The following is a 12,018-nucleotide window of genomic DNA, read 5'->3' as shown; positions in this document are numbered from 1 at the left end:
AAGGGCATGATGACGATGCTGCAGTTTGTGTTGGGAAAAGAAAAATGTTCTATTTAGAGCAAATCAGGAGACGTTTAAAATCTTAAACTAAAGATGCGTCTACGTTTCGTCGCTTTCCTGCAGCTCGTAGATCTGTATGTACGCCTCGGTCAGCGTGATCATCTGCGGCAGGATGTTGGTGACGTGCAGATCCTGCATCTCGTACCACTGGTTGGTGCTTTTCTGCAGGATGTGGCACCGGTACGTGCCAGAGTTCGGTTCGCCGTCGTGCACGATGTTCGCCACCAGGTTGTACTTGGTGTAGCGATGCGTTTTCTTGTTATCCTCCGTCAGAATGTCACCGAAATCGACATTTCTGTGGATGGAAAATAGAACGACACATTAATACTCCACGATGGACACACTCTGCCCGCTGACTACTTACTTGACCGGGAAGTTAACGATGGTAGGATTCTTCTCCAAGAAGAACGTATTCTTGGTGAACCGCTTGATGTACAGGATGACATACTTGGGCAGGCGCGTGATTTCGAACCGCTTCAGAAAGTTATCCTTGTACGTTTTGTACTCCTTCTCCGAGATTGAGTTAAACTTGGCCAGCAGCTGGTACAGATTTACCTGCGGAATGATGTTTTCCCGCAGCTCATCGATAAACAGTGGCGTCGCGGGCAAATCGCACGTCAGATAGAGAAACGTGGACGTTTCCACCTTCTCCTGATACTCGTCCGTCGCGAGCAGCAGCTGCTTCTGCACATCGTCCAGCTCGGTCGGCGGCAGCTTGCGGGTGTAAATTTTCATCTCTCCCAAAAAGCTACGATTTATGACGGACGAATCGGGCTGCTTGTTGCCGCGCAGCTGCTTGTGCAAGCTGTGCAAAAACCAGGAAAGAAACTCGATCGGATCGCCCTGCTTGGTGATCTGGAACTGCTTGCTGCTCCACAGCACGACCGCCTGCAGCATCTCGTGCGGCGACACGTGCGCCTTGAAGTTGCGCGGATTCCACAGCTTGCGCAGCAGCTCACCGAACCGCTGCACCAGCGTGAAGGCCGTATCGCCCGGCGGCCGCTTAATGTTGGCGTAGTTCTTTTCCATCAGGAAAAAGTCCCGGATCGGCTTCACGTGCGACAGGGCCTGCAGGATCACGTTGCAGTAATCGTTCGCCTTGATGTTGTTCAGCCCCACCACACCGGGATGGTAGAACGTACCGTCGACCGTCCGCGACTGCTTCACGTCCTCCCGGTCGAGGGAGCGGATGTCACGCACGGTAAACACCGGATCCAGCACGTACTTGATGTCGTCTAGGGAGGAATCGATGATCTCGTAATTGTCCGGCAGACAGTAAAACTTGAGCGTGGATAAGTTCAAAAACACGTGGTGCGATTCCGCCACCGAGTGGGTGTACGCGTGGGTGTTGGTCCCGCGGCCCTGGAAGTATTTGCCGCACACCAAACAGGCGTACACGTTGATGCGGGTCAGTGACACCGAGCACAGCTTCTCAAAGTCAAAGTCAAGCAGATGCCGATTGATGGTGTCCAGGTAGGGACACTGCTTGGAGCGATCGGTAACGGTTTGCTTTCGCCGCTGGACCTGCTGGCCACTGTTGCCCTCCTCTTCCTCGTCGAGGACATCCTCCAGTTTGGGCTTCTTTATCGGCGGGGCCGATTGCACATCTGCAAGAAGTGTAAACAAATGGCCGGTGTGAGCGTATGGTCGGATTTTATGACTAATTTCCAAATAAAAGATGGATTATTTACCGCTTTTCGAGTCACTTTCTTTCGCTGGAGCCATTTCTGTCGCGGAAAAAGAGATGAAATTGGCGTTTAATTGATACAGCGAGTGAAATTGGGCCTAAATTTGTTGAAAAACAACTCCTCTTCCCGCATTGAAGCTGTCACAACAAGCCGACACGAAACGTCTGGCGCGCCGTTTGCCACAGGCCGATTGCACACGCACACTATCAAACGGAAATCCTTTTTACATAAAATAATTAGATTTTAGAAGGAATTATTATTGAAAATGTACAATTTTAATAATTGGATCTGTTTTAGCATGTTTTCTTATCATTGGAATCTAATTTTATCACAAAATATTTCATCCAATGAAACGACAGCCGGATGAGCACCGAAGCACTCAACCCACCTGTATAGCTGACCGCGTCGAAACGTCAAATGCACGTAGCGAAAAAAAGGACTTGGGCGAAGAAAGGCCCTCCGCAAGAAGAAGATTTGTTTTCACTGCGTGCGGACAACCTCGGAAGGACGTGTACCGTGGCCGTCGTCGTCGTCGTTGTCGTCCTTCACTTGTTTTTCCACTGTTAAACTCGTTTTTCCGTTCGCTCAGCACCGACACGACCGAGTGCGTGGCAAACACGGTCGTCGACGATGCAAAGGTGCCAACAGTGAAAACAGTTCCGTTCCGTGGCCAGAGAGAGTGTGCGTGTGTGCAATCTGGTTCCATTGTCCATTGCGTTTGGTGTGTGAGCGAGGGTGTGGGGGTATGGCAAGGGCAAACGGAAAGCCGTAAACGGGTCACAGAAAGGAAGTTACACGACGTTCTTGCCCGTAGTCGCTTACCAGCCAACTTGGTGTCCCACCTGTGTCCGTAACCATGGCTAGCTGCCCGAGGTGCTAATGTGATGGCATGAGTCAGTGCATTACGCTGGTGTTGGGTTGCTCGAGGGGCTGGAAAAGTGAAAAAGTGTCAATCGAATAAAGGAAGTAAATAGTTGGTGGCTCAGGCGGTGGAGTGGTTTGCAAGAGTGTCCTCCCCCAACCGCATCCCGTGTCATGTGCAATTCACGTACTGCACCATCGTCCAACGCGAGTGTGTGAAAGAAGAGCGAAGGAAGAAGGGGGTGCCAAGTGTTTCCGGAAGTGGCTCGAAAAGTGCGGAAAGAAAGGCAGACCGGCAACGGTGGAAAGAAAAGCGCATTCAGTCGAACTACTGAATCGAAGGTGAAACGAATCCGAGAGAGTTCTTAAACCCCAGAGTGGTGTCCATCAACAATGGTGTCCATTATAAAGAATCAACTGCTCAAACATCTCTCCCGGTAAGTGGCTAGAGTAGAGTTGTGTCTTTGTTAAGAAAGGATCCGTTTTCCAGGAAGTAATCCCGATTTCCCCCACCCATTGGGCTCAACCCTTATCCTTTGGTTCAAAAGGGATTCCGCTGCAGCATGAACCCCTAAGCATTAACATTTTCTCGTTTTAGTTGTTGTTCTGAGTTAGTAAGAAGTCGGCCGAACGAAACAGCTGTTACAAAACAACACCTTTGGAGAAAATGTCAACCCCCGCCGAAGCGAAAAGTTTGCCTCATTACAAGCGAAGAAAGAATCCCCACACCCACACCGGGGGACACCGGAGGGTCTGGAAGCGTGCCAAAACGGTGCGATATGGTCACAAGAGCGTTACAACGCATTACGCCATTACGAAGGTTGAAGGTGTGCCGCATTACGACATTTTGATCCTTCACAGGCTGTCGTCCTTTTGCGCTGCCTTGTTTTGTCGTTGGACAGTCGCTGTGCAGAGTAGGCTGAGAACTGACCTTGCGTACAGTTTTACGCACGGGGCAATGTCGAATGTATAGAACAGCGTTACTTTGCGCTAAACAAACTGCGAAAACGACAAAAAAGGGGCTCGCGCGCTAACAGCGAACTTTTAAGCTCTGCTCCACGTGATGGATCGTCGGGACTGCTGGTGCTGCTGCTGTTTGCATGTCATTTAAATGTAAATTAATTGTTGCTACCTTTTTCACTAGCCGTTGCCGTTGTTGTTGTTGTTGAGGCACACGGGCGTAAAGCAATAGCAACAAACCCGGCACCGGCTTGTGTGCCTTTCCATTTCGATTGAGCTAATTCGCTGTAAAAAACAAAGGCGGTTTGTGAAAGGGATACTTTTCCCAAGGCTAACACCCGCGTTCTGGAGCATTTTTTCCACAGCAGCGACGCAGGGGACAGGACAACTAAAGCAAGTTAATCGATGTTGATGTTATTATTTCATTTCACATTCTTTTGCCCGCAACGCTTGTTAGCGATAGAGCGAAAGAGCTTTGCCGGTTCAATACTGGCTGTGGGGGAGCTTTCCTTGGGAGTTTAATGTAAAATAAGAAAAGGAAACGTTCGCTTCACTTGCAAAACAATACACTAGGCGTATCGTGCGTTCGCAACTAAACCGAAGCTTAAGACGTACTGCTTCCGGTTTATCACCACCCACCGGTTTGTCGGTTTGTGTGTCCGTGTGCCCGAAAGCCATGACCTTTTCCAGACGGCAGCATGGTTGTGTCAGCGCGCGGGGGGGTTTTGCTGCAGCGACAAAACGCAACCAGAGCGCCGGTTCGGTTGATATGAAGGTGGTTTGCTTTTTTATCGCTCTCCATCCTCGACCCAACCGTAAAAGACTATTTTCTTTAGCCGAGGAGTGGGTTGTGTATAAATCCGCATCCGGTAGAGTGAAAATGGGATTTTGCGTCGATAAAAAAAGATGTTAATAAGAAAAAGGAACTCTTTGTAGATCAAGGTTTATCATCGAAAGGTTATTCTTTAAAAAAAGTCTATCAAACTAGCTTTTCTATACTGTGCCCTATCAAAACTTTAAGCGAAGAAACTTAACCAAAACGCCCATAATACACTTGCCATTAAAACTATTTTCCTCTTTTTTTAGGGCATGAACCCTTTTGTCATCGAAAAAATCGAGCATAATCCTGTAGACACCCCGGGCGCGCACCACCTGTATGAAGTGGTGTGTGGCTCAAAAGCTGCCTCCTCGATAACACCCTTCATGATCCCGCGAACGATGATTCTCGCTTTTATTAGTGAGCACGAGAAAATTGTTCCACCCGGTGTGTGTGTGTGTGTTTCCCTCTATATAGTTCCATACACCCACCCTGGCCTCACCTGGGGATCGGTGTGCAGTTTTAAAGTTCCAACCACTGAACCACTGAGGGGAAGTAGCGGATGGTGGTAGAAAAATAGCCTGAAAATAGCGCGCTCATACCGTACCATATGGTGTGTACTACGGCCACCGGGCGTTTTTTTCCTATTGCGTGACACGGTGCGGTTATGCCACCCGGTTACCGGGTTGGTGTGTGCGCGCGATAGGAATATTTCGTGGAACGGCTCGTGTCTAGGCGCGCGTGTCTAGGCAAAAAAGAAAAGCAAAAAAGGGAAGGTGGGATAATAAAATAAAATAAAAATAAAACGACTCCGTGGGCTTTATCTAATACATAGACACGGGCGCACACACACACTCATAGACACTTTTCAACATAAATGGGCTTCCACGTAATAGAATTATCCTACGGGAGGTGGGTTTTGGGAACATTTTACTCTAGCACCTAGCAAGCCCCTGTGTGAGAGAGTGAGGATATTGGGGACGAGATTGTAATTTTGAAATGTACGTTTTTTTTTTCATTCTTTCTTTGCCTCGTGTCGTTCATCCACAAAACGCTTGCAACACGTGTAGCTAAGCGGGACGGAGGCGCTATTAGATTATAATTCAGGCGTTCGGTTTGTGGGAAGCGGGTTTTTTTACTGCCTTTGTGATGATCCGCCATCCAGATCGGGGCAGAGATTTATTAAAAATGTATGTCAATTATGTTGATATGAAGTGACGTACTTGCCGAGTGCGAGTGTTGTCAATGAAAACCGAACAAAACAGTAATTGATAGGCTGCGGCCTGAGGGGAAGTTCGGGTTTTACAAAAAAATCTAAAAAAAGGGTCAGTAGCAGTGATGTGCGCTCTGGAACGTACGCACGACTACGATCCAACTCCGGCTGTTTGAAGGGAAACGATCAGCGAGCAGTTTCGGCCCCGGCATAGAGGACAACCACGACGACAACCATCACTACTTTACTTGTTTAGAGTTGTCCGGAGTCGTCTGGAGTCAACCGAAGTCGTCCGGAATCTATAGAAGTCGTAGTCATTCGGAGTCGTCTAAAGTCGATTGGAGGTTACTGGAGCCGTCCGGTTACTCCGTGCCACTCCGAACGACTCTAGACGACCCTGAGCGACTCTGGAAGACTCTGGACGACTCCAGGAAACTCTGGACGACTCCAGGAAACTCTGGACGACTCCAGGAAACTCTTGACGACTTCAACTCCGAACGACTCCGAACGACTCTGGACGACTTCGGATGATTCCGGACGACTCCCTTCCGAAGTCGGTCAGTAGTTGATGATGATGATGATGTAAAAAATCGTTCTCTTCCTTTCAGGAGCAGGAATTATATCATTAATTTTTCCTTTTTTTTCTCATTAAACTCTCAAACATTTGAATCTCATAATTTGCGCTGCGCAAACACTATTGTTCGTCAAATGTTTACATTACTTTATCAAGTTTACTAAACATTTTCAACCGAACTGCTAGAGAGAGAGCGTTGAGTCTTATCAGATGCTACACTGGTCTGGAGCCATTTGTTCCCCCACAAAAAAGGATTAAGTGAGTGCATCCCATGCAACACAACATCTCAACACAACACACAATCTGTTATTCCTTCCCGATGTCGCTGTCCACGTCTAGGTTAATGTCCGTTTTGAGCTGTAATCGCTTTGAAAGTGCATAAAATAAGCATAAGCAACCTTTGCCTCGTGTACGGGAAGACTATCCCGAGTCTGTGCCTGCTTTGGTGGACACGACCGCTGCTTTTGTGTTGTCCGCTTGATCCTCTTTGATCCTTGCAGGAGACCATAACACGATGCTTGCAGCGAGCAAGCGGGAAATGATGATGCCGTTATGCTTTCGCAAATAGGGGGGAGAGCACAAGTGTTGCAAAACTCCACATTGCTGATATTGCTGCTTACTCCGGGTTGTAGTGTTGTTTGTGGTGGTCGATGAAACGAAACGATGTGTGCTGCTTATCAGGTGGATGAGGAAAGGATTAAAAAAAAGGGGTGAAAAAGTTGCTACATTACGCCGGACCGGTTCATACATCATCAGCACAGGGGTGTAGTTTAACCTTCCGCGCGAGTTTATTGGCCAGTGTGTTGTTTAATCAGTGCGTCCGTGGTTGTGTTGTGATAAGACGCCATCGTTTGCGCCCCATCATCGTGCACCCCAAAACTCGACCAAAACTTGGGGCCCCCGAGCAGCCAGGGCGCAAATGTGTCATGCAGTCCTCTATTCTAGCGGAACTCCATGAGATGAGCCCCAGCTGCGCTCTTTACTACACTGTAATGGAAAGGGAGCGAAACAAAAATGGTACAAAATAAAACACTTGACAAAGCGTCTTTTTTTGTTCAATTCAGTTAAAAACAAACTTGTGTGCGCACACACACAAACACACATACACAATGTTTTTTAGTCCGATGATAAATGGATGTTTATGTTACGTTCTTCTCGCTTCTATCAATCTACGTTAACTCGTCGTCGTGCTGGCGGCGGGGCACGGGCGGAGGAGCGGGGGACACACAAACTTTGTTGCTTGCAAGTGTGCACCACCACATGCACTTCATGAAGCTGGGGGGATGCTACAGCTTTGTATGTTTGGAACGAGGGAAAATAGGGAAAAGTTGTAGTTGCAGTAAACAGTTTCCACTAACGACACTTGAAAGTGTTTCTAAACCTCGTTCCCAATCTTTGTTGCTGTGAGTGATGCTTTTTTCGATACAGTTTTTCACTAGAACTGGATTGTTTTCCTTGTTACTTTCAAGCAAATAAGAGGGGAATTTTTTATGAAAACTAATTTGAAAAACAAAAAATGGAAAGGAAATATTCAATATGTTTACAACATGTAACGTCTAATTTGAAATTTAAAATTGCATCGCCTCCTTTGATTTGGTCACTCATATCCGTCGATAACATGTACCATACAACCAAGCCATGACTTCAACGGTGTGCCTTTCAGTTACAAACCAGCCAGTAATAAAAAGTAAAGAAAAAAATGCATTTCATCGTGTCCTGTTAACTGTTAACCTTCTTGCTTCAACGTTTTTTTTTTACTTCGCTTCACTATCTCTGGTGCCGTTAGCTATTCGGCGTCAAGAACATACTGCACTCATTACACTCAGCCTCAGCCCGCCATCCCACAGCCTTGAAGGGGGTGAAGTGAAGTGCCCACCTCCGCCGCTCTACATTTCTTCGTCTCAACGACCGCAACGGTAAAAGGTCTTTGCCACGACCTATCTCCCCCCCTCCCCCCACCCTCCCCTGAGACTGAGATGATGAAAAATAGAGCACAGACTCTTCTTTTTTGTCGCCCTTTCCGTTGCTTGATAAACTGAATCCTGGTCGCTATTACTGAACAAGTAAAGTGGTGATGGTTGTCGTCGGTGGTCGTCCTCCATGCCGGGGACGAAACTGCTCGCTGATCGTTTCCCTTCAAACGGACGTCATTACGACAACCGGGTGCAGAGCAGAGGGCGGCCCATTTGGCGTAGAAGAGGAAATGGGAGAGTAATTTGGAATTATAGAGCTGACCGGGTGGCTGGCCGGCTGGCTGGTGTGCTGTGAAGCTGCTGAGACAGTGAAAGATGTGATTGCATTGTTGGTGAAGACGATTAAGATTACGATGATGTTATTTTTTTTATTTGCTTTTTTGCTCTCGAGTGTGTGTGTGTAAATTCTTCTTAATTACGTTGAGATTAATTCGCCTGCAAATTGTACGATTTTTGTTGCTCCATTGTTTTTGTTATTGCTAAACGTCGATGACCGTTTTTCCCTAATTTCTGGGGGCTTTAACATTTCTGACTTTTTGATTGGATCGGTGGAAGTAATTAAAATAAATCGCTTTTGATGCGATCTATTGATTTTACGAATAATGATTAACGCAACAGAGATTAATTAGTGTGTCACTGGTAATGAACTTTCCATTTCCACAGCCCTAGCATAGTCAAATCTCGTGTTCGTGTACCGAAGCGAAAGTAATTAAGGTTTGAAAAATTGGCTCAATACATTGATTTAGGAGCTTAAAATCCTGGTCACGGCACCAGGGCGTGTTTTTGAAGATGGCAAAGACTTAGACACATTTTTCTGTAGATTAATGCTGTTTTTGATTGAACACGTAGCAGGATTAGTTCTTGCTGGGAATGGATCAGTTTAGCTGGGACTATCCAATTTATTGTAATATATTGGCCAATGGAAACCAATTAAAATTAAAAAAAAAAAACACACACAAAATAAACGTTTGCCGCACTATAAATTGAAGCAAAAGAAAACTCATACGTATTTTCCTATGTCCCATTTGGAGCGGCATTCCATTTTCTGCGCTGCAGTTGTCATAACTCACCTGTGGGTAGAACATGTAAATGCACATACGCACGTTTTCAGCCCCTTGTTTTGCGCCCGTTTGATGCGGTTTGATGCACAATAAATCTAAACATTTGCCTCCCTTCTGAACCGAATGCCATATTCCTTGTCACCGTCCTCCGGTGATGTATTCAGATGTGTTCCAACTGAATGCTTCTCGATGATGATGATGATGACGATGATGATGACATATGAGTGGTGTGAGACAGTGGGACACAATTTACAGGAAATCCCCATTAAATATTACTACCTATCGTATCACACAAAACTCTCCGAGCAAAGCGATTGGATTGATGAGTGTGAGGTTGTGTTGGGAATTTTGCAACGCTTTTCCAGGAAAGCAATTATTTTGATAAAAATGTGTTAATCCTCCTGGGAATGCTCCAACAGAGCAAACTTCCGTTCCCTGGAAACAAAGAGAGCGAGAAAGAGAGAGGGAGAGGGTTACGGATGTTAAGCAGATTTATTAGCAACACCTTATCACCTGTTTGCTAGCAAACACATGCGCCTGTTGGTTGAAGTTGTCTTCAAATCTTGGATCGACGTTGGTTTGGAATTTTCTTGAATAGATTGAAGGAATAAATGCTCGTACCCAGTGGAAGATGTAATGATGGAGGTTGTGAGTGCGCAATTGTGTAATTAATGATGCTTTTCATTTCATTTCCCTTCCCGATTGTGATTGATTGGCAATGAATGGTACGGTTTGTGAGCGAGAAAGCGCCACTCGAGTTTAGTCCTTCGAGCCGGATGAGCGCGTTTTTTTCTTCAGGTCCTCCCCCTGGCGGTAACGAACTTTTGTTACTCACTGTAGAAAATTGCCATTTCGTGCTCGTACAAAACTTTGCAATTTACTCCTCTACTCGCTTCTTCTCTTGGTGATGGTTTTGCGCCTCTCGTCCAGCATATTAGATTATGCGGATAGGGAAGCAATTTCGCGAAAAAGTCACTACACTGGAGCAGAGCAGGGAGCAGCGTAACAGACACGTGCTTTTTGCTGACGCGCGAACGGTTCGTTGCCTACTGGGTGTCGTCTCTCTGGTCGAAAGTTTTGCACTCCTAACCAACCACTCTCCGGGAAAGTCATGTTAGCATTGGAAACGCGTTCGCGTATGCATAGTTGTATGATTGGTGCGGAAATCTATCGCGCTCAACCTAGCGCGTAGACCGCCGGCGGACGGCGCGAACACGTGCGAACGTTTCGGATCCTTTCATGCCTCATTTCGCCCCAGTGGAGGAGGTCAGTGGGGTGTGCGGGGACGGGAGAATGTCTGCAGATGAAGCATGATTGTAAATGAGAAAGATGTCCTCCTCCTCCTCCGCATCAGCATTTCGGTCGCAACTCCCCTCTTCAGCCCGGTAAACCGGATGTGCTTCTGCTGTTCCGCTGCGAAGGTCCTTCCTTCTTCTTTTTTTTGTGCTTCACTTCCGCCAAACGAGATGGAGATGGATCGATCATCCGGACGTGCTTAGCTTTACAGCTCATCGTGAAGCTTTTCTTTCTATTTCGCACGCACACAGACACAGCAGAGCAAGCCCGCGCAAGGTCCCCAAACTGGGATGGAATACATAAATAATGGTATGAAATTTATTTCCTTTCCAACGTTGCTCTTCTTCTCCCGTTTCAAATGCCTTCCTGCTTTTCTTGATCAGAAATGCGGCATTCGTTTGACGGGGACGGGTTTTCCCGCGCAAAAGGAAAGCAACAGCAGCAACCTGTGGCACGTACCGCGTGTCATCAATATTGGCCTTCCAGCCGGTGCAGCATTGGACTTCAGGGACAACCACACAAGGGGGAGGGGGTTTGTGTGTCCCCTCTGGGGGGTACTTCGGGAGGGGATGGATTGGTTATTAAGTTTAGTCGTCGATATCGTCGAAATCATATCTGCCATCAGTGGCGGGGGCAATCAGTTTGATCAGTGTGCCTCGATACTGCCTTTGGAAGGTAACCAATTTTCGGTGACCACATTGAAACTCCTGCCGAACTCCTGCTTCTGCTGCTGACTTTGAGAAGGATGGATTGGAATTGTCTTGTATGTCTTGTCTCTAAGAGCACTCTCAAAGCACGAGAATGCTGATGGTAAACCAGGAACGCGGGCCGTACCGTACAAACCGTTCACTTATTCATTAGAAGCATTATTTATGCATGGTACGCTCGATAATAGCTCAGGCTTAGGTGGAGCCGATGGTATCTTGCACTGTGTGTGGGTGCCTGGAACGCCTTTGGTTGATGGGGTTGGTGTAGCATAGTTGAGGTTCGTCACATAGACTTGGATGGTTGTGCAATATTCATCATTAAACTTGACCGTTATCTGTCGAGGGAGTGTGAGCATGGAAAGCGATCATTTCCTGGCTCTATGGGTGTGTGTGTGTGTGTGCTTGGTCGTAGGATGAAGTGTTAATGTTTCGGCAAACATTTACTATGACTGATGGGTTTAGTTCGCTCGGTGAATGTGCCATGCTCCTCTTGTGTGCTATTTTTGTACATAGGTTGACGGTTGGTGCATTATGCGTTGTTTTGGAATGCTTGTAATGTCGTGCTAGAGAGTTTTACCTTCTGTGTTATTTCAAGAAGTGAAAGATCTTGATTAAATAGGTTAATAATAGACTTACTTTATATTGGATGGCGTGTGTTGGTATCTTGAACAAAAGCTACGACTTCTACTATGTTTCCTGCATATTAAGTACTTCATGTTAATAATTATTTAAATTTGTTTTCTAAAGTAAACAGTGCATTCCCATGGTTGGTTGATAAACGTTAGAAACAGTTTTAGTCTCGTTTATC

At 46.6% G+C, this 12,018-nt stretch overlaps 2 protein-coding genes across 5 annotated transcripts in view; one reads left to right on the top strand and one right to left on the bottom strand.

Moving 5' to 3' along the window:
* Positions 1-24: 24 nt before the first annotated feature.
* Positions 25-2,129, bottom strand: LOC1277598 (ubiquitin carboxyl-terminal hydrolase 39). The gene is made up of 3 exons (XM_317070.5): positions 1,752-2,129; positions 425-1,667; positions 25-355 (listed from the first exon to the last, which is right to left on the bottom strand). The coding sequence occupies exons 1-3, from the start codon at positions 1,783-1,785 to the stop codon at positions 100-102; spliced, it is 1,533 nt and encodes a 510-aa protein (XP_317070.5). The 5' UTR covers positions 1,786-2,129; the 3' UTR covers positions 25-99.
* Positions 2,130-2,160: 31 nt separating this feature from the next.
* The window catches only part of LOC3291709 (bridge-like lipid transfer protein family member 3B), a 30,112-nt gene continuing 20,254 nt past the window's right edge, over positions 2,161-12,018 (top strand). For 2 of the 4 annotated variants that reach the window (XM_061658109.1, XM_061658107.1), the window contains exon 1: positions 2,161-3,046. In XM_061658109.1, coding sequence (XP_061514093.1) covers positions 3,003-3,046 — 44 coding nt within the window. In that variant the 5' untranslated portion in view covers positions 2,161-3,002. The remainder of the gene's footprint in view (positions 3,047-12,018) is intronic. The other 2 variants (XM_061658108.1, XM_061658106.1) reach the window with 1 other exon arrangement.

Source organism: Anopheles gambiae, chromosome 3 (genome assembly GCF_943734735.2).
Source record: "Anopheles gambiae chromosome 3, idAnoGambNW_F1_1, whole genome shotgun sequence".
NCBI classification, from domain to species: domain Eukaryota; kingdom Metazoa; phylum Arthropoda; class Insecta; order Diptera; family Culicidae; genus Anopheles; species Anopheles gambiae.
This window is presented reverse-complemented; position numbering and strand designations above follow the sequence as displayed.

Bases quoted from the DNA above. Each gene is read 5' to 3' on its own strand.
- LOC1277598 (XM_317070.5), bottom strand. From the start codon at position 1,785: ATGGCTCCAGCGAAAGAAAGTGACTCGAAAAGCG. The intron at 1,668-1,751 runs GTAAATAATCCA...CACTTCTTGCAG, and splicing joins AGAAAGTGACTCGAAAAGCG to ATGTGCAATCGGCCCCGCCG. The intron at 356-424 runs GTAAGTAGTCAG...TTCCATCCACAG, and splicing joins ATCGTTAACTTCCCGGTCAA to AAATGTCGATTTCGGTGACA.